The sequence below is a fragment of the Argopecten irradians genome, chromosome 15 (assembly GCF_041381155.1).
Source record: "Argopecten irradians isolate NY chromosome 15, Ai_NY, whole genome shotgun sequence".
NCBI classification, from domain to species: domain Eukaryota; kingdom Metazoa; phylum Mollusca; class Bivalvia; order Pectinida; family Pectinidae; genus Argopecten; species Argopecten irradians.
In genome coordinates this window covers 34,549,235-34,571,282 of record NC_091148.1, presented here as the reverse complement: position 1 = coordinate 34,571,282, position 22,048 = coordinate 34,549,235, and the positions used below count along the sequence as shown (strand labels likewise).

General features: G+C 33.7%; 1 protein-coding gene across 5 annotated transcripts in view; it reads right to left on the bottom strand.

Moving 5' to 3' along the window:
- Positions 1-205: 205 nt before the first annotated feature.
- The window catches only part of LOC138308506 (protein hunchback-like), a 102,818-nt gene continuing 80,975 nt past the window's right edge, over positions 206-22,048 (bottom strand). For 3 of the 5 annotated variants that reach the window (XM_069249512.1, XM_069249513.1, XM_069249515.1), the window contains 3 exons: positions 11,000-11,367; positions 8,196-8,410; positions 206-7,658 (listed from right to left, as the gene is read on the bottom strand). In XM_069249512.1, the coding sequence (XP_069105613.1) occupies positions 5,454-7,658; positions 8,196-8,410; positions 11,000-11,367 (2,788 nt within the window). In that variant the 3' untranslated portion in view covers positions 206-5,453. Of the gene's footprint in view, positions 7,659-8,195; positions 8,411-10,999; positions 11,368-15,875; positions 16,127-20,451; positions 20,642-22,048 lie in introns of those variants that run through there. The other 2 variants (XM_069249514.1, XM_069249516.1) reach the window with 2 other exon arrangements.

Here is a 22,048-nt window from a genome sequence, read left to right as displayed (position 1 = left end):
TCGTTTGTATATGTGGTTGAAAGCTTTCAAAGATGTGTAGAAATATATTATTGGCCGACTGCACAATGGTTTCAATAAAGCAAGTTTCATTTTTTAAATTTTCTTGGGTTCATTAGCAACCACAAAATTTATTATCACTACACAACAAACATTTCATATTAAACTGTATTCTGTACTTGATGGAAACAAAACAAAGGTCTCTGAGTAGGATCAACTTTTTATTACATGTTCCACAATATGAATACATCACAAATTACTGTATCATTCTAAAAGAAAGGTTGGATTTTCTTTGTGCCTTTAAACAATGTATTTATGTACAATGTACAACATTTCTATAGTGTTGAAAGTACACTACAAAAGGTTTTTTTTAATACAATGTTACACAATGTATATGAATATAATGTAGTGAAATAATAATGTTACACTGTACACTGTATTACAATGTTTTAAGTGTACTGTATTACACCAATAGAAAACATGAACACTAAATACATTGTATAGTAATTCTTTGTGTAAAACATTGTAGTAGAATACTTTGTATTACAATACTATGTATAACATTGTACTTAAATACATTGTATGACAGTACTATAGATTACTACTTATTTCACATGTAGGAGATGGGGAACTATCTTTGATTATACAATAATTATACACAGAAAGGCATGACAACATGTTGATTGACTTCATGAAATCTTTTCCTATCAAAATAAAAGTTTTGTTTTCTTTCAAATTGCTCTTTAGTTCAACACAATATTAATACCTTATATGTGTTTGGTGAATTTTTTTCTCTCCAAATGTAAATGATATTGAAATTAAAAGTTCAAATTTTCATATTTTTCCTTTGATTTTCACTAATTTTCAAGATAAAAATCCAGCTTATAGAGTAATTGAAGTATATTTAATACCTTTATTTCCTAGACTCAGTAAGCATGGAGTCTAGTGTAATATACTAGGTAGGTACACTTAGTCTTTATCGTTACAAAAATGGAATGAGAAAAAACAAGATTAAAAGAAAGAAATTGTCGAATTTTGAAATAATTTATCACATGTAAATCTACATGGAGCACAATTACATACATTTTTATTAATTACATTAAATCAAACAATTTATGGCTATTTCAAAGTACTGTTAAAAATAATGGTTAAATAAAACAAGAAACAGCGGAGTTGTCCAGAAACAATCTCAACTAACATATATTTACAAAACACCAATAAATAGATCATTTTGTCAACAAAATTCTTCATAAATAATCTTATTTTTCTCCCTATATTTACATTTCAAAACATATTCTTAATTCCCTGAGGTAGTTTTTATGCTTGAGGCAAGAATACATCGGTGTTGGTACCGATTATAATTATTTTAACATGATTGATAATAAATATCCTTACTTGTTTTTGATTGGGTTATATATCATACATCAACAAGTTTTCCAGTCAATATTTATTTTCAAAATGATAAATAATAGACGTTTATTTTGTCCCCAATCTGTGAGATCTTAAATGATAAAATCTGCAATAAGGGGATAAATCTCAACGACCAATGATCAAACAATAATTAAAAGTTAAATTTCTCTTCAGCCAAAAAAAAAAAAAAAAAAAAAAAATAGTCAAGATCATTAATTTCAACTTGGTGCAACAAATCTAGTTAAACAGAAATGATATGGAATGTCAAGAATTGATTTTTGAAAATCCATTGTAAAATTCAACAATAAACAAGATCAATTATAGTGATTGAAACAGATATTTTGATTAATTGATTATTATTTTAATAAATATGATATCGATTGAAACTTCAAATAGATAATTACAAAAATTAAAGTATTCAAAGTAACCTCCAAGACATTTTGATTATTTCATTGAATTTCAACAATAGTATGGCTCATTTTCTCAAAAATTATATTAATTTCACCAAAGAGAAAAAGAAAAAAATAACATGCAATTTTGCACAGTGCTTTAAATAGTTTAAATTCATGAGGTAATAGTTGTGTTTGCTAATGCCCTTAAGTATCTCCCTTTGTAAAGTTATTTCCCTTTGAAGCAAAGGCTAGCTCCACTTGTAGTAGTATCACCCTTTGGAGCCTAATTATCTCCCTTTATAACATTGATCTCCCTTTGGAGCACAGTAATCTCCCTTATTCTTGCAGGGAGAAACATACATTAATTTATATGAATTCTAATAACAGTAGTAAGTGACCATCAAACCCATTAGTTTAATAGCACTAACATCAAAGTACAATACAACATCAATAATTCTATAAGAACTGTTTTACGGTAAAACAAGAAAATCGGAAAACAAATTATTTCCTTACAGTTGATTATTAACATACATTGCAGTAGACAAATATCATTAAGAAAATGTTCAAATAAACATGTTTTTCCAAAATGCTGTATGAACCAATTTAGAGAAAACTCTACAAGAGGTTCAAGAGTGTCCAAATGTCCTTATCAGAGGTTAAAGGTCAAATACAACAGACAATGCAGCAATTTCTCTTGAGAAAAATATCTAGGTGAAAAAATAAAAGAACAAAATGAAAATATTTGTAGAAAATTAACTTTTAAGAAAAAAGCACCTATAAACAAAACTAAATGTTCTACGTCCATCAAATGTTGCATTCTTACTGTATTTCAGGTTTTGAATTTAAATGATATAGAAATACTAATTAAATGCTCTAATTACTGGACTATATAGTATATATCAACGTTACAAAATTTTAACGCATCAGTGACACGAGGTTTTGGGTTACTGGATGCCCTGCTACTTTTTTTTTTTTTTTTAATCACTGTTCATTTTTCCAAAATATGAATTTTACTTGTAACATCTCAAGTGATTATGTAGTCGTGAAATGCAGCCTTTGCCACAGCAATAAAGCAGGTAACCTTACCAACAAAGATTTCCATCAGCATAGCAACCATGGCTTCTGTTACCACAGTAACCAAGACGACGTGGATATAATTACTATAGACTTGGTCACAAGTCCAGTTAATGCAACATTTTGATGAAAGTAAACATTTAATGAAAAGCACCAGTTCTTTGCAAATCAATTGCAAGAACATAAAACAAAACAAAACATAATCCAACCAAACATTGTGAATACACTTGGATTAGCCAGAAGGATTGTGTAGAACATAATGAACCAGAAAAAAAGGATAAAATTTGCACCATTCGTATGTAAATGATTAAAATGGCAAAGATGTATGGGAGATGAATTTAGATTCTGATGTAGTAGTCCATGTAACAGTACATAAACCCCGCCCCGAGGCAGCATCTTGTACAAGTTGGTCATTCATAAAGAAAACGATGGCCGTTATAACTATGACAATATATAAACCCCGCCCAAAGGCAGCAACTTGTACAAGTTGGTCATTCATAAAGAAAATGATGGCCGTTATAACTATGACAATATATAAACCCCGCCCAAAGGCAGCAACTTGTACAAGTTGGTCATTCATAAAGAAAATGATGGCCGTTATAACTATGACAATATATAAACCCCGCCCAAAGGCAGCAACTTGTACAAGTTGGTCATTCATAAAGAAAATGATGGCCGTTATAGCTATGACAATATATAAACCCCGCCCAAAGGCAGCAACTTGTACAAGTTGGTCATTCCTATAGAAAATGATGACCGTAATGTTACTTAGTTACATGGATCTCGGCGAGGGGGTTACAATTGTATATATACAATAACATACAAATATATTACACTAATTATCAATATATTAATCAGGATAATGCGTACAGTGACGAATGACTAGTTGATTTAAAACATTAAACTAAATTACCGGGATATGGAACAAAAGCGGAAAAAAAAATTTATTGCATTTTAGTCTAAGCTATGATTACTAATTCCTACTACAAATGGTAGATTATAATTAATAATGTAACAACAAGGAGAGAAAATATAAACAATAATTTCAAACCTAAGTTTTAAAATGGAATCTTATCATTATTCATTAGATATATTCATTGCAAAAATAATCATGGAAATTTACATAATTTGGAAAAATTGTAAAAGTCGGTATTTAAAAAAAGAAGACTTAATTAAGATTTTTAACATTTATTTAAAAGAAACTGAAATATGTAAGTTTTTGGATTATATACTTAGTAAAATTAAAATGATATCTAAATATTTTCAGGGGAAGGGGGATAATTTTTTTTTTCAAAATTAACTTATAATTCAGTTTATAAGTAACATGATATTGAAAACATGAATAATATTAACCTTTAATGAAAAAAATAACTTGATTGAAAATATTATCATCAATTAACCCTTTGTTGTTTTCAAACATTGGTAGATTGTGCATGTGAATAATTGGTAAAATAACAGTCAATGATAGGGAAATATTTTTTAAAGATTCTACATATAGATATATATAAGTTATATGTACACGTGTATACACACACACCTATAAGGAGGATAGTTATCTACTCTATAGTATTACACAGGTGATTCAGAAATAATATAATCCATAAAATATGATATCTGTAGTCTGAGTTCAGTGTAGGAACATCCGTCCAATAGAATGACCCGTAGTATTGTGAGACATCCAATCAAATAACCCGTATTATCCATGGCCCCATCAGAAATATCATGTGTAACAAAATAATATCCAATAAAGATGATAAGATATTTTGACTAGCTGCCTTCAACAAAATGGTCAATGAGAAATGGAAGGGGGTACAACTCGATGCAGTGGGAGGATACATTTAGATCTCACTACACTAAAGTATTGCAGGATTGTGGTAATTTTCATGAGTTATCTCCCTTTCAACATGAAGTATTTCTTTTCTCCATTCTTCCTCAATAATGAAGTTTAAAAATCAAATAAGATATGACATCAATTGGGGAAAAATTATTTGAAGCTCCTGGAGGAATTCTTTATCCTATGGAATGGAGACGTAAAATATAGGCTATATACAAAATGATTAAATATGGATGATACACCCGTTTTAGATTTACAGCATGTGAATGTATTGCATTAAGTTACCACTGTGATAGACTAGGACAAATCTATGTCTGTAGGTAAAAGATATATATATATATAGTTAAAGATAATAATAAAAAAGAAATAAATAATTCAACAAAAATTTACAGTTATAAACAATGGTCACTTTTTACTCCCATGATGCACCTGTATCCTAGACCTTCATCTATTAGTCAAACATGAACACATGGCTTCAAAAAAGAAAAATAAACTTCCAAAGCATCACTCCTCAACAACTAATATAAGTCTGTCTTGAGGTGGGTCATATTTACTTGTAACAAGAATGCTGTATATACGACCAGGTTCAACAAAGTTATTTCCATTAGCAGAGTCAGTCAATTTTAACGGCAGCACTAAAAGTTTCATGGTGGAAAAAGTGACCAGTCGTCATTAGCAACAAATGTGCAGCCTTTGAGTTCAAAGGTTGGTTTCCATGGTTACACAACATCTGCACAATTCAGCAGTCAATTGTGAGCCTCACGAGCAATGTGCAGGAAAAAGTCCACTTTGTCACTGCAGGTCAAGCCACACATGTTACATTTGAATGGATTTCGGTAGCCATGGTAACCCATGTGCATGGTATACATAACACAGTTACGGAAAGATATCTCACAATAGCTACACTCGTATTTATCTACTTCTGGTCCGATCAATCCGGAACTCTTTGACTTCGGAGTACTAGTAATTAGAGGCATATGAGCATTGTCAGCAGAAAACCGGCCATGTAACATTTGTAAGTCTGGAGTTGACGGAAGGCTGTGACCGTTCAGGCCTCGAGGGAAGTAATGTGCTTTACTTGACTCGTTCCAAGCATGCATTGACATTTCCATTTCTCTCCTTCTTCCTGTTTCTTTCAGTTTTGTCTGTGCCATTTCCAGAGCTTTCTTGATATTCAAGTTCATCTGATCCGTTTGCTTTCCATTCTCTTCCATGTCCTTCACATCATCATCCTTTACCGATTCTCTTCTTTCCATTTCTTCCTTGTTTTCCTCATCAGGAAATTTACTGCACTTCCCGTTATTTAGAATGGCAAGATTTCTGTGAATGTCTTCAAAGTCATCAGTATGGATTTTCTCCTCTGGTTTATCTTCAGTATTATCCCCGTTACTGTTTTCTGTACCGTAGGGTTCCGATTCGCCATCTTGTTGAGCACTGATAGCCTCGTTTTCAACATACCCATCAGATCCGCTGTATGCATCCTCGACATCACTGTCCCCAGCTTTCTCCTGTAACTTCATACAAAGTGTGTCGAGTTTGAAAGCCTTGCCTTTCCTTGACCGTTTCTTTGGTGGCTCACTTTCGTATGTCTCCTGTGACTCAACATTCTCCATATCCTCTGTTGGTCTCTTCCTCTGCTGGTTGCTATCGTACATCTCGGCACCGACTGGCATACCATGTCTGTCCTGGAGAAGGTGTCTGTCTTGTGGGTGGTGGTTGTATCCCTCGGCTAGTGAAGGTGACATCGATGGGGACCTACGTTTGGTGAGATCTAGGGGTGCAGATTCACGGTTGACACGAGGACTTGTTGCTGGCATTCCTGATCCAAACTTGTCCATCATTTGTCTGATGATATCCTCCCCAGCAGGCGGGTCGGAAACCTTTAGTGGACTCTTCATACCATTTTTGTAGGAATCGTAGGACATCTTGCCCATATTTCCGTTAGGACTGTGTAGATACCTTGCTTTAGTTGGTGAGGCTCCCATGGGGTAGTCCTCTGGCCACGAAGGAGTGGTCGACTTGATGCTGTCTGGGGAAGGCTCACGTTTAATGTTCAATCCTGGATACTTCCCTTCTTCAGAGTGAATCTTGCTGCCTGGGCTGCCAAATTTATGCTTAAAGCGGTCCTCAAGAAAAGCTTCTGGTGATACTCCGATGATGGAAAAGAGATCTCTGTTTTCTGAAGCATGGACTTTCATGACGTGACGAAGAAGATCGTTTTTTATATCAGATGCGAAACTGCAGAATTTACATTTGAAGAGTGAGTTTGGTGACTGTTTGAGCGCTCCAGGACTGTGACCCATACTTGGTGTGGATGATAAGGGGAGGTTACGTTGAGCAAATTCCTGAGGTAGACTTCCTAGTGGGGAATTCATGGATACCGGGACGAGTGGAGGTGGAGCATGGAGGCCATTAGGGGGGAACTGGTTGAGCACAGGCCAATACGGGGACATCATACCACTGTTTATACCTGACGGCATACCGGGTAACCCTACGTGAGGCATGGTCAGAAACTGGTTTACAAACGGATCAAATTTGTCCTTCCTTGGTCCCCTTGGTCCTCTTGGTGGACCCCGTTTCTGCATCAGTGACAAACCGGATGCCTCCGCATCGATGCCCTGCGGCAGACTACCGTCCGAGTTCAATACTGTGGCAGGTTTGTGGTTGTATTTACGGAGATGAAGTTTGAGGCTGTGGCAGTACTTAGTGGCGTATGTACAATCAGCACATCTGTATTGGTAAACGTTGGTGTGGGATTTCATGTGACTGTTGAGCATGGATTTGTTCACGCATGAGTAGTTGCACTTGTTACACTTGAACGGCTTCGACCCGAAGTGATTACGGAGATGATACTCTAAGTGGTGTTTGTACTCAGTGACGAAGGGACAGCGTGGACATTGTAGAATCTTGTCTTCTTTGATGTGGCTTCGTGCGTGAGCCCAGAACTCCTCCTGGAATACATTTATGAAAATTGCGATGTATTAGAATGTTTCAATGGTTACATATCACTTGTGGCAAATGTGATTATTTCTATTGGGCAGAAAGACAATTAAATTGCTCAACTGCAATTCACACAAAAATTTTGTCAGAGAATACATAACGGTTATATGATTTATATATGTAAGTGATGTTGAGCAAAGTATCCCTCCCTTCATCTCATTACCAAATTTCCAAATTTTTGTCTTCCAGTTTTATATATCTTTGTTTAATGACAAAGTCATTAAATATAAAATGTCTTCATCATACATCAGTTTCCAGAAAACAAAGTGGATAAAGTATGTACGATTTAGCATCTATCAGTGACATCACAATCACTGTCAAACTTATCGAGAGTAAATCATACTACTAATATCATTTTGGTATCTCAAAACCTTATAATTGATGCTCATGACTTTGAAATATAAACTGTCATAGTTCAATGTCAGATTGAATTACGAAACTATATACTTTTGTCTTTTTTTTCTGAATTACTTTATCAATTGAATTACCTTCTCGACAGCAGAGAAATCACACTGCTTGCATCTGAAGACTTTTGGGCGACCCATGTTCCTTTTGGACCCAAATCCCTCGGGAGGATCCTCTGTGTGGAAATCTTTGATGTGACGCTTCAGACGTCCTTCTGTCCGTGATTTGTAGTCGCAATGAGGGCAGGTATGTTCAAAATGACAGGTCATGTGCTGTTCAAACTCTCCCTGGTTTCTACCTGTAATTACAAACATGATCACTCCATGAGTTTTAATTTAGAAATCATTATAATTATTTGGAATGTAAGCCATTCTTGCTATAGCAACAGTGCAGACCGGGCTGTTGCTCACATTCCTTGAAAACACAGTCTATGATGTTCATGAACATGATAAACTTCAATACTCAATATGATTAAGCTAATGCAGACCTTAGTTATCATTCTGACCATCTATTTGTATTCTATCGGGAAGTAAATTCTATTATAACATATTTTTTGTCTGCAAGCATTATGGTGGTAAGAAATACCAAGAAATGAAATTTGACATAGTTCATAATTTAACATGTAACCAGCCTTTCTCTACAAACAGTAAGATGATGGAGCACTTTTTCCTCTTTTATATAACTTTATAATACCAGTCCTGATTCAGGGTTTGACACATCAAGTGAAATTAAGCAGGATGCCAAATGTTTTGTTTATTTTTTTTTTCTAATCTTTTAGTTAAATTTATTTTTATAAATTTTGACGGTCACTATCAGTCTACCCATCAAGCGGAAGATGTTATTTATTTAAGATATTTGATAACCATCTACTTATTAAGCTGAAAAGATATCTATTTAATAATCCTATTTGGGCCATTTGTTTTGGCTATCAAAACAGGATATTAAATTATCCGCCTGTAAAGGACCTGTATGCTTTTGTCAGACCCAGAAAACTCACTCTCAAGTTTTCAAACTTTAGCATGATACCCTTGATTTATCAATATTTACTCAAGCAATGGGAGCGTTAAAAAATTTCACCATCCCTAGTTGTTTATTCCCTGTTAACCATTAGTCACAAACAATATACCATCCCTTCAATAAAACCTTCCACCATCTGTTTTTGTTTGCATTTTTTCTTTCAGGTTTGGAGATATTTACGTTTATTTGATTGTGTAATACAGTACAAGAAACTCTGATACAAGTACTAAAGATACTTCTGTTCTGTGTCTTAGATAAATGAATTATTTCCATATAAAGGCTTAAAACACAGGTATACAGAATTATACATTATTTCTACAGCTATCATCTATTTGTAATTTACCCCTAACTCTAGTTTTCTTGTAAGAATATCAAAATTACATTTTCTGTGTCTGGCATTAAACTGAAAAATATTTCTGTGTAGACTTTAAAGTGAATAGTCGGGAAAAGAAAACCAGTCTAAATGCAATCATTGGCTTTCCAAAAGTTCTCGCATATTAATTCGACGGCCAAGTTCTGCTTAGTTTCCCAGTTCTGACCATTAAAGTAAAGAAAAGTTGAAAGCATCGAAAGCGAGGCTGCGTGGGAATGTAACCACGGACATAGTGAGCCTGGAGGACGTTTTAGAATTTCCATACTTTAAATTAATTTCTTCGTACGCAGACAGATTTTGACTAGAGATTTCATTTTTCCATTTCATAAGAAATTATACTGGATACATTCACACCATTTTTACCGACTTTAGCCATCCTTGCCCGACTGTTCACTTTAAATGTACAAATGTTTTCTCTGTATACGCCCAAATGTCTTGTACGAATATCAGAATTAATAATAAGTTATTTATGAGAAAATAACACCAATAAAAAGTGTCAATTTATTTCACCTGTCGGGGTTAAGTACTTTATATGATGTTATACAACAGGTCCCCTCTTACCCCTAAACCACTCGAGTCGGAACAAAACAAAATTAAATCAATCCACCCCTGTTAAATTGGGATTAAATCAAGGATAAGTCTATCTCACACGTACATTTTGTGGCAGAAACTAGGCCACGTCAGTGATAAAAAGATCATAATTTATCAACAGAGTGTATTTTAGATAAGAATGTTTCTTAAACAAATACAGGTAAAGTTTTGTGCTTAAGGATTCAGGCAGGTTCAAAAAGCCAGGAGTGTCTTTTGAACGTAGGTAGAGTCGCGTGTTTTTGACATTTTTGTCGCGATAAGGTCACCACCTTTATATATTTACGTAGAACATTTATTTTTATCATGTTTTGCTGATAAGAAGAGTAAAAAGTTCAGCTGATTATATGTGGAAGTGAGGTCACAAACTTCCACCGAATTATCTCCCTTGATAAGATCACCTGACCTGGACTGATTGGCCAGATAAAGATAATAATACATTTTGAACAATAGATAATAATTATTACTTCCATTGTTTCGCCTATAATGTGAATGTGTATTGTTGTTTATTTTAGGGAAAGAAATTTATAACAATTACATATTGCGATACAACAATAAGGTCAAATAGTTTCAGATTCAATAATTGAAAAAGGTCGAATAGTTTCAGCCAATGCAGAGGACTAATTATAGACAATTAACCATAGCTAATGATTTCAACAACAAGAAGTTGTTCATTGACTGTATTGTCTTTAAATTTTACAGTTATCAGCCCTGAGATGAAGGTATTGTTTGGTGGTTTAATTGATATGTGAGAAAAACATTTTTGGCTACAACCCATACTAACCTACAATGAGAGGCAGATAACTCTGTAATATGCATGTAACAAATATCTTTGAGTAAAGTAAATGTTGTAAGTGTTCTATTCATGTATAAGATTCAAACATTTGCGTGACATTTCATTCAACTCACCTGAAAAACTACACAGATGACAGAAATAAACGCCTTCCTTATTTGGGACCAAATTGATGCTGTCTGTATCAAAACTGCTATTGTCGGAAATGTATGAAGTACTGTTAGGGTTAGGACTGTCATCATAGGGAGACACTACAGGGCTGGAACTATCCTCAAGGTCGTCTCTATGGTAACTAGTATTGTCAAGGTGATTGTCTTTATCCTGAATCTCATCGCCATGGTAACTAGAGTTGTTTAAATGATCATCCTCATTGACATGTTCCTCATACGATTTTTTCCAATCTTCCTGGTTTTCTATGAGGGTGTGATCCTCGGACATAACCTTGTCTACCCCATCAGCTATCTGAGGCGACACCGCATCCGCCCTGGAAAATACAAAAGTTTGTACACATTAGTCAATCAGTTTATCTACCTCATCATTGATTGTTCAGTTGCAGTACAGTGTCTGTCCCAAAACATTGAAAGCTTTTAGTGACGGAACAGCATCTGCCTCAAAAATACAAAGCTTTTAGTGACGGAACAGCATCCACCCCAAAAATACAAAGCTTTTAGTGACGGAACAGCATCCACCCCAAAAATACAAAGCTTTTAGTGACGGAACAGCATCCACCCCAAAAATACAAAGCTTTTAGTGACGGAACAGCATCCACCCCAAAAACACAGGCTTTTAGTGACAAAACAGCATCCACCCCAAAAATACAAAGAAATCAGTGGTAGAACAGCATCCGCCCCGAAAATACAAAGCTTATAGTGATGGAACAGCATCCACCCAAAATTACAAAGTCATCAGTGGTGGAACTGCATTCGTTCCAAAACATTAAAACTTTCAGTGATGGAAGAATATCCACCCTAAAATTACAAAATTTTCTTAGAAGTATTCATCCCATTTGGAGCAACTTCCCTAGAAGCTGCCCACATCCCGATCCCTTCATTCCCGACATATCAAAATGCGTAGAAATGCATCAATGTTACAATCCAATAAAGATCAATTTAAAAACAATGTACTTCTCACTAGAAAGTGAATCTAACATTCAGTCTTAATATCAAATCACTAAAAAATAGGTGTATCAAATAACCCACTTACCCCTGAGGATATATATGAAATCCTACAATTCTAAGGCTGGAACAGTTCATTGTGAAACTAGAGGGATGACTAAGTTAAGAATAAGATAAAAATCTCTGACAGAGAAATCACCTTCAATATCACACCCAATCAAAGTCTGATGGGACGACTGATCAGAAATTGTTTTTTTCATTGTGGTCCGTAAAAAATATTTGAAATTTATTCCTATTTTTTTTTAATCAAAAATCAATGAATTGAATCATCATTTATAAATACACGAGATTGAGCACAAAGTGCGGCATTAAATCCTAAGTAACTCAACTAATACAAATAAATTAAATCTATCTGTAAGAATTTCCCAAAAAGTTGTGATAAAAAGGTAGGAACACATTAATACATATGAAAGCAATGAAATGGTTGACGCCGTCAACGACATATCTGTCATAGGAAAATTTCATGAGAAGACACTCACAGTAACTATAAAACATTACAAATTCGAGACGACATGTTATCCAGATAAGAGTTTAATCCAATATCTTAAGTTAAAAACAAAAACAAGGAAAATTTATGCAGAAAAGCGTGACACCTTATCATGTTTACAAACATGCTAAAGATCAGGTGATTTTTTTAAAACTTGTATTATTTGTGAAGCTAAAGCATATATATAAATATAAGTAGTTTTTATTAAAACATGCTTAAGAACAAGTTGACAAATATCAATCAATTTTAATCTTTTCTATTACATCTTTAATCCCATTTAAACATTAATGATTCATTAAGATCCTACTAACTTTCAAACTTAAAAAAACTTTTACTCTTAGGGAAACTACAGCATTTTATATATAGAAGCCATATTTTTTTTATCAAAACCTGGTTTAGAACAAGTTGACATATACCAATAAATCTGAACCTTCCCTATTACAGCTTTAATCATTATCACACCTGAATCATTATGATATTATCCAAACCTTACACATTCTAGGTTCCATTTCCTCCTCTAGTACACAGTTTTCGTCCCCTCCTCCTTCGATTACAATCGTTAATATTAGTACTTTGACCTCCGACCTCGGAGACTGTTGGGCCAGCACCTTATCAGACTGTTATACAGGGTTTTTTACCTGACCTCTACTCACCTAACTGTGTTACAAATGTTTTATCAATATCTATCATTGTATACTGAATCTTCAAATCTAATATTTCAATTCAATCTAATACTAAAGCATTTATTTAAATTTGAATATCTAATTGATCAACATTAAAAAAAATATTTTATTGGTCAAAATTAAATAAAACTTCTTACCTGATTTCTTTGTATCAAATTTAAGATTTGAATTAGACTGATTATTCAGTTGAAGCAAAATGCCTGAATTTTCACTTTAAATGTAACTCATTAAAATGAAATTAATCATTCATTAATAATTACATGACGCACTATGCCCCAAAAGTGAGCAATCCAAAATCATTTGATAGTTTAATTGTCAGCCTAAAATTAGCAAATTCATTTTTCAAATTAAATATAAAATTATTAAGGGTGCAAGAAAAATTAACGATCAGAGTTATTTGATTTGATTTTAGCCAATATTGGCAGCGTTAATGAATACATTTGTAGATTTTGTAGCAATTTTGTGATTCATACACAAGGGATGGCCTCAATGTCCTCTTCTGATCAAATACAGACGTATCATTGACTTGATCAGATAAAACATTTAATCTGGGAATAAGAAGGAAATATAATGTGCTTTACTAACACTTATTATAGTACTCAGGATGTAGAACTGCCTTTTAATGCTTAAGTGATACATTCTGGTCAAATTATAAGTTTTATTTCGCTCAACTGATTCAATTTTTCACCAGAAGTTAATTGATAATTAAGTGATTGGAAATTAACGGTATTGTAGATTATCATTTGCACTATTAAATATTAGATACGTATAGGTCATGGAGTGATGTGAAGCGACCGGTAGTAATGTACTCTACCATCACTGAATTATCTAGATATTTTACCTGGTCAATGATTTATCTCTATTACTACAAAATCCACCATTAAGAAATGCAAGTCTGTAGCAACACTAGCTAGGTAAAAAGATAAGAGGAAAAATCTTACAAATTTACCTGTTTAGTCCTCAAACTCCAACAGGAAACAAGTTCATCCGTACTAATTAAGTCCAGGTGAAAAAAAAATTATTTCTGAGCATGTGCGATAGCATCAATGTTGTTCACCCTCCAGAATCAACAGTATCGGCTACACTATATCTTTTTTTTACAACCCTTGGTCCTCAGAGTTACCTGGCAGTATATGGATTTCGTGGTCATTTCTAACTGACCGTTATATCTGTCCAGCAACTTTAGGTGTATAGGGTTTCATGTCAATACCTGTTCTTACAAATATTTTATCCTGTTTTTTTATTATCCACTTTTTCCTCGACCCTGTGTCATAAAACCCTTTCAGCGAAGCCAATGATTGAATATAATCAATCTCACTTTTTTCCTTTAACCAATAAAATAAAACCCTTACTGACATAGAAAATGAAAGAAAAGCAACATCTGGGCTTCTCAATGGCTTTTTGTCCGAGTTGAAAAAATATTTACGATAGTGATTTGATGTTGTTGAAAGCGTAAATGAGATTTTTTTATCATCTCGATGAATACACTTGATATATAATCTTGGCAACATTTTGATAGTAAGCTTCTATAACAAAAAAGTTTTGGTATTGATTGCGTGGTAGCCATGTGTGACCTCTGTCAACAGGCCAGGATAACAGAAAACGCTATTCAATATTTTCTTTTCATCTAGTTTGTTTATTGAAAAACGCCAGCTTAAAAAACAGGCTTGGTCACTTTCAGCTGAGGCTTGACGTGTATATGTACATATACACAGGTTGATTACCAAGTGAGTGAAATCGAAATGAGAAATATCTGGAGATTTAAAATTCGGAAGACCTGGAGTGATTTATACATGTATTATGCTAAAATGATTTACTAGATCTGGTTAGATGAGAAATGCTTTGAATAGAAATCTTTGAGAAAAAAAATCACATTTGAATTTTTCCGTACCTTTGAATAAAGATCTTTGAGAAAAAAACCATTACATCTATGTCTTTCCACAATCTGTATTGAATTTTTTTCTTTAATTAAGTCCACAAAAAAGTGATGAATTTTACAAGTGATTATCTTATTATCGATATACTGACATTATGACACATCACTTTGGAGTACGGAATCAACATGGATAAGGAACTAGCACCAATCCAAAGTTTGGAAAAAATGTGAATTTGAGTATAATCATTTTTTTAAATAAATACACCATAGTGTGACATCCAAACTTATAAGGATTGACAGTTTGACAGAGCAACTGTCGATTCCTCGTCAAGTTATATGCTTTGTTGCTCTAAACATAAATATGACTTAGCTTGATTTATTTGTAGGAGTTCTGACAACTTTCTACAAGAGTTACTTCCCTTCCATTAACAAAATGTTTCTCCCTAGGTTAGTTGTACCTAAGATGCCTTCAGCAATGTCACTGAAGTCAAGTGAATTACTATGCATTCATGTTAATGAGTTGAATATCAAAAGCATGGATGTAATGTCATAACGTAAGTACATTATTGCTCAGAAAGAAAAAAATGCAGAAAAAAAAACCATGTAATTGTGGTTAAAAATAATTCTCACTTGTAATCTGGAATATTTTTATTTTTTTCTGAGTTTTTTTCTCTTTTGATCTTTTTCAAAATAACTGTTATCTGGAAAATTCATCAAAGAAATATATAAAACATTAATTTCACAATCAATGAAACAGCAGCAAAGTCTTACCTGTAGCCATATTAAAACGTCTGTTTCTCACAAAACACGATTTTTATATATAAACACCAATGTCTACTACAGTTTCAAGTGGACATTCGTCAGATATATTGGTGTGAACAACAATGTTCCAAGTTTATGGTTTTTTTCTAGAATCACACTTCCTGTTGTCCAGAAATAAGAATTAAGTTGAATACAGATCCCACCTTGTCCCTACTTTTCACTAAATAATTACGTTGAATACAGATCCCACCTTGTCCCCACTTTTCACTAACTGACAAATATGCCACAATACACATATCCTATATCTAGCTATTGTCAAAAAAATTGTTTCCGATATTTACAAACAAGGTAAAGTGGTCCCTTCCTGTATGGAAGTTATGGAGACTCCTAGTCCCAGTGGTAAACATGATCCGAGCGTTTGTTTAGGACTCATTTTTAATAGCTGAAAAACAATATACACCGCACCTACACTGTTTCACTATGCAGATTATATGATATCATCAAATTTGATGCAAATTTTGTTTGAATTTCGTCTAGATTAATTTTTGATATTATCCATGTTATTTTCGTAGTAACTTTGTATTCAAGGATGTCTGTTCAAGTTTAGATAATTTCTCTATTTTCCTTTATTCTTTCATTTTGTCATAGAACTTAACAAGTAACATTGGTTGATGTTTTTAAGGCACAATTTTCTCAACTAAAAGTATGTTTTTTGTTTGCTTTTGTTTTTCGTATTTTATCCCCTCAATTTCCAAATATTTTTTAATCAACTTTAAAATAACATTTTATACATTTATACCTTAATTAATTTCTTCAAAGACCTAACATTGGTTTTAAAAACTACTTACACAGCAATTTCACTCCAACATTCTTTATTTGTGCAATGTTAACAGTTTATGAATGTTTGGGAGTGAAAACGATTTATAGCTTTTCAAGAATACATTCAACAGCATAAGCATGTTTTTTTTCATATTTTGTAAATTTGTTTACATAAATAACTATGACTTTTGAAAATATTTTGTAAAATTGTTTATATGAAATAACAATGGCTTTTGTAATTATTTAACAAACAACAATGTTTCTTTGCTAGATGTTACTTATATTTTCAACAGCATAGCTAGGATGAATGACTTACCCTTGACCAAACAATCCCCTTTGGGGAGCCCCATCCCCATGGCCCATAAGTACATATATTTATGAGGGGTTTTTACTGATAGCAAAGCCCTGGGCAGCTGCCTGGGTATTTTTACACTGTTGGTTATGTAATACAATAACTAGGTCAAAAGCTAAGGCTGACCAACAAATAGATAAGAGGAGAAAAGTTAGTATGTACTGGTCAGTGATGTGTTAGCTTTAAATGACCCATTACTGGACACATTAGGTCACTCTAGTCCCACTTTAGGACCTCTATAAAAATAAAGCTTCACAAAAAGTGGAGATTTTACATCATCTGTACCAGCATTTAGAGTAAAACTTGGGAGTAATGAATTTTAGGGTCAAAAGAATGTTTAGAAAATAAGCTGGTCAAGTTTTAATGCTGGCAGTGGTCAGCAGGAATTGGAGTGGTCAGTAATAGAGAATTCCCTGATGGACAAGTCAGGCATGTCTTTACAGATAACCAAGTCAGAAAGGAACAACCCTACAAAAACACAGGGAACCCTGTCCAATTACTGACCACAGCAATACTGACCACAACATTACTGACCACAGCAATACTGACCACTACATTACTGCTCATTTACTCCAGCTCTTGTTAATTCCATTCCAATAATTAATATTCTAAAATGCTTCCATCAGTAGCCTTAATTTTTTGCCTATTTATAAGTTGGGTTTTTTTCAATTAAAGGGGGGGGGGAGTAAATGTGAATTCTGAGTCCATTCCAATAACTAGTATTCTAAAATGCCTCCATCAGTAGTCATAAATTTCTTTTCTGGACTTTTTTTTTCAACCAAAGAATACAAAAGAATTAAAAGTGATAGTATTTAAATTTATATATGGATTCTGTTATAAGAATGTAATGTCTGTATTAAAAGGCAAAAAGAATTTACTAGTTTTATAGAAACATCCAGTGTATCCGTTCAATATTCGTTTTACCCAACTTCTTTATCCCAAAAAATGTTGCTATTAATAAATCATAATTAAGTCATAAGGCTAAAATCATCTTCAGAATAAGGCACATACATGTGTGTCTAAATTGGTACACAAATTTAACTTTTAAAATTACAAAAAAAAAAAAAAAATATTGTTTCATCTTTGAAATTTGAAATCTTTGTGTTAATTAGTTCAGTTTAAAGAAATGATACAAAATAAAATTAACCCTTTTATTTCCTTATATGAATGAATATCCTATTTTGTAATTTTTATCATCACTGATTGACCCTTTCACAAAAAAATGATATACATCTCATCGATTGAATTCCCTTTTAAAAGTGTCTATGAACTTACCCCATATTATTAATAAGATTTGGACCAGGGCTTCCCTCCAACATGGTGAGTGGTCAATAGGTCTGGACAGTGGTCAGTTTATGTTTTATCCTGTAGATTAGGGGGTCAGTGACACTAAGCATTATGGGTTGTGATGTAGGTAGGGTGGCAGGTCTGAACCCAGTAGGGGTTGCTAACAGTGGGAGGGGTGTGTATACCTGTCATATACACAAGTGGAGCAGGGAGGGGGGCACAGACAAGTGGGAGGGTGTCGCCATAAATATATAGGGGAGGGGGATACACAGGGTGACATGTGTATACTGGAGAGGGGGGGGGGGTACAGAACAGGTAATACACAAGGTGTCACCATAGCAGGGTAGGACCCTTTGTGCTGTGGGTGGGAGGGGATGTCAGCATTACACTACACAAGCTGACCAGACAGTATTGTGTGATGGAGGTGTGACCCTTGGGGGGTTAGGGTAATATACACATAAGGTATGTGTCAATTGATAATAATTTTTTTAATGAAAAGATATGGTGAGCAAAGAACTTATTAATATGGGTGATTTTAATATAACAGACCATGATAATGAATCCCTTATTTTTTAACTGATATTAAAAAGATTTATCAGTCCATTTAGAAATTCTAGCCCCTATTGTTAACCCCTTCTATAACTTAAGAATTTTTAGCCCTTTTTATTAGCCCATACATGTTCAACCTCTGTGTCTCCTATTTTGATGTAATATAGCTCCCTCCCCTTGGATATTTAGGGTTTTCAATCCCTATCTATTAGCCTCTCTACATCCCATATTTTGAGGTATTTTAGCAGTTTTAGCCCCCTATTATTAGTCCTTTCACATCCCCTGTTTTGAGGTATATAAGGCCCTCCTCCCATTTCATATTTAGCAGTTTTAGCCCCCTATTATTAGTCCTTTCACATCCCCTGTTTTGAGGTATATAAGGCCCTCCTCCCATTTTATATTTAGCAGTTTTAGCCCCCTATTATTAGTCCTTTCACATCCCCTGTTTTGAGGTATATAAGGCCCTCCTCCCATTTCATATTTAGCAGTTTTAGCCCCCTATTATTAGCCCTTCTACATCTCCTATTTTGGGGGAGTGTACCCCATTTTGAGGTGATGAAAGCCCTGCTCTCATTTCATATTTAGGGGTTTCAGCCCCCAATCCTTCACCCCTCCCTCTATCTATCCTACTATACACTATCCCACATTTTTTCCTGTATACACATCATGCAATCTAGTTTACAAGCACCAAGCCACCTCCCACATTTTTACTATCATTGTGTTATTGAAAAACTGACCACAGGTCAGGCTGACCTTTGGCAGCTAGGCAATGGTGTATCTGGAGCACATGACTAAGATCACAGTACATGCCTAGTAATAAAATGAATAAATATTAAGTTACATAATGTCTGTTATCTCTAGTGGTCAAAGCTTTACTTCACATCCTTTGTGTGTAGTGGTCAGAACAATAAACCAGCTTTGATACACATATAAACTGACCACTGTCCAAGTTAGGTATAAATGTCTAATCAAATTATATTTATGAAATACATGAATGGATGAGTGTTTTAGCCAATGGCTGAATTAGGTTTTAACACATGATTTAAGATGAGATTTTTTTTGCAACTTTCTTCAAGTATTTATTTTTTTAACTATGTCATAATTATTGGATTTATATTCAAAATTTATGTTTATCTCTAAACTTTCATCTTTCTCTTACACCAGATAATGAAAGAAAATAAATAATATTACATGAAAAAGATTATTTTTTACTTAAATGACATTTTTCTTCATTTACTACACTATTGTTGTCAAAATGATCAAAACTATAACTTCATGTCTTTTTATATAGAAATTACAAATACAAAAAAAATCAACAACCCATATTTGTATGTATCAGTGTAAACAGAAATGCCTGATGTTTTACAACCTTCAATTTTTCTTTAATTACTTGTGTTCAGCAAAATTACACCAAACCTTTTAAAAAATTATTAGAATTCATTTTTATTTAATTTTTATCTTCAACGATTTTGCAATATTATGCAGTGAGTTTGTAAATGTGTACAAGTCAAACAGGGCACCTGTAAGATAATTATGAAGACATTCCTAAAACAATGAAGGTGTAAAAACAATGGATACCTGTGCTCCTCCTCCTGGCTCCAACGCTCACCACCTTCAGCATCTGTATCCATCATTTTCATATTTGTTAAAAACAGTCTAATGTCCAGTCCAACTTCCTATATAGGTCAACATTACAGAATCACACCAATAGGTCCATCCCTGTCAGCTTCACTACTGACCACTGACTACACAATGACCAATACTAACTGACCACTCTAATGTTGTGTATAGTGACTTATAGTACTGGTGGAGTAAAAACTGACCACACAACACTAGTACACACAGAACTTTTCTGGCTTGACCACTGTGTTGGTACTAACTGACCACTACACTAGTTTTGTTATCTTATCACACTACCTAGTCTGACTTTGAACAGAATGTGTACACTGTCCACATCATATCCAAATATGTATTTGAGAAAAAAGCCTGATGTCCAGCTAATTTTATCAATGGTCAGTGGGCGGTCACTCAGTATTACCTAATGGTTTCATGGCCAGAGCAAGCCATCATGGTCAAACCTTTTGTTGTACAAGACCCTCGGGCCAAAAAACATTAAACATTGAAACTTTGTTCTATTATAAACATGTAAAAATGTCTGTATTGTGGGCTTTTGTTGTTTGGTCAACATGTAAAACCCCAGTTTTCTGTCTTATTGTGTCAGAACCAGCGTATGGCCAGAGTAAACATTGTCAGTTTTTAAGTAAATATTAGGCAGGAATGTTTTCCTATAGCCATGATTGAAAGCTTTTAAACTGCCCCTGGATTGATAGGGTTATTAGATAGTGATATTGGATTCCATCTGGGAGGAACCACACAAACAATAAGAAAAGACCCTTTAATTATGTAATTAGTAATAACATCAAAGGGAACACGACTCAGACTCATATTTCCAAAGTCAATATTTTTATTTTGTTTTTAAATAGTTTTTGATCCAAAGTGTTTCTGTTTTTACAATTGATGATTTAGATTTCAAGATTTTCTTTGTCAGAAGTGTTAAACTACAGTATAGATCATAAGCTATTGTGTAAGGCTTTTAATCCTTATGTAATAATAATAAATCTATCAAGGGATCACCAGGCAGCATGAAGCCATGCCTCGCACATGAAACATGTATCTATTCAATGTTGGAGTAAATGTTGAAACTTACAAAATACAAAATACAAAATACAAAGTCATGTGTTGTTTAATTGACAGCTTGTAAACCGTCATTAATTGACAGCTTGCAAACCGTCAATTTTCATTGATGGTGTAATTCTAAATCGATAATGAATGTGAACATTTTTCTCACACATTTTTAATATCTTTAGCATATGATAAACCTTAACACGGAATTAATGAAAAAGTTAAACAATTTTTAGACTAATTTCTCCAAAAACGAATTAAGTTAATTATTAATCACCTATAGAAGTTGATAACATCATTAATTTGAAACTTTGTTAGACGGCATATCTTATACATAACCTGTTTTGTTACAACGTAAGTATAAAATGGCAATCAGGTAATTAATCTGGGGAAGCTGGATTGTTACATTTTTTTTTAACTTTAAGTGTTCAACTGCTTTATATTTACTGCAGTCACAGAGATTTTCATGTCACAGCTGACTTTAAAAGTGATT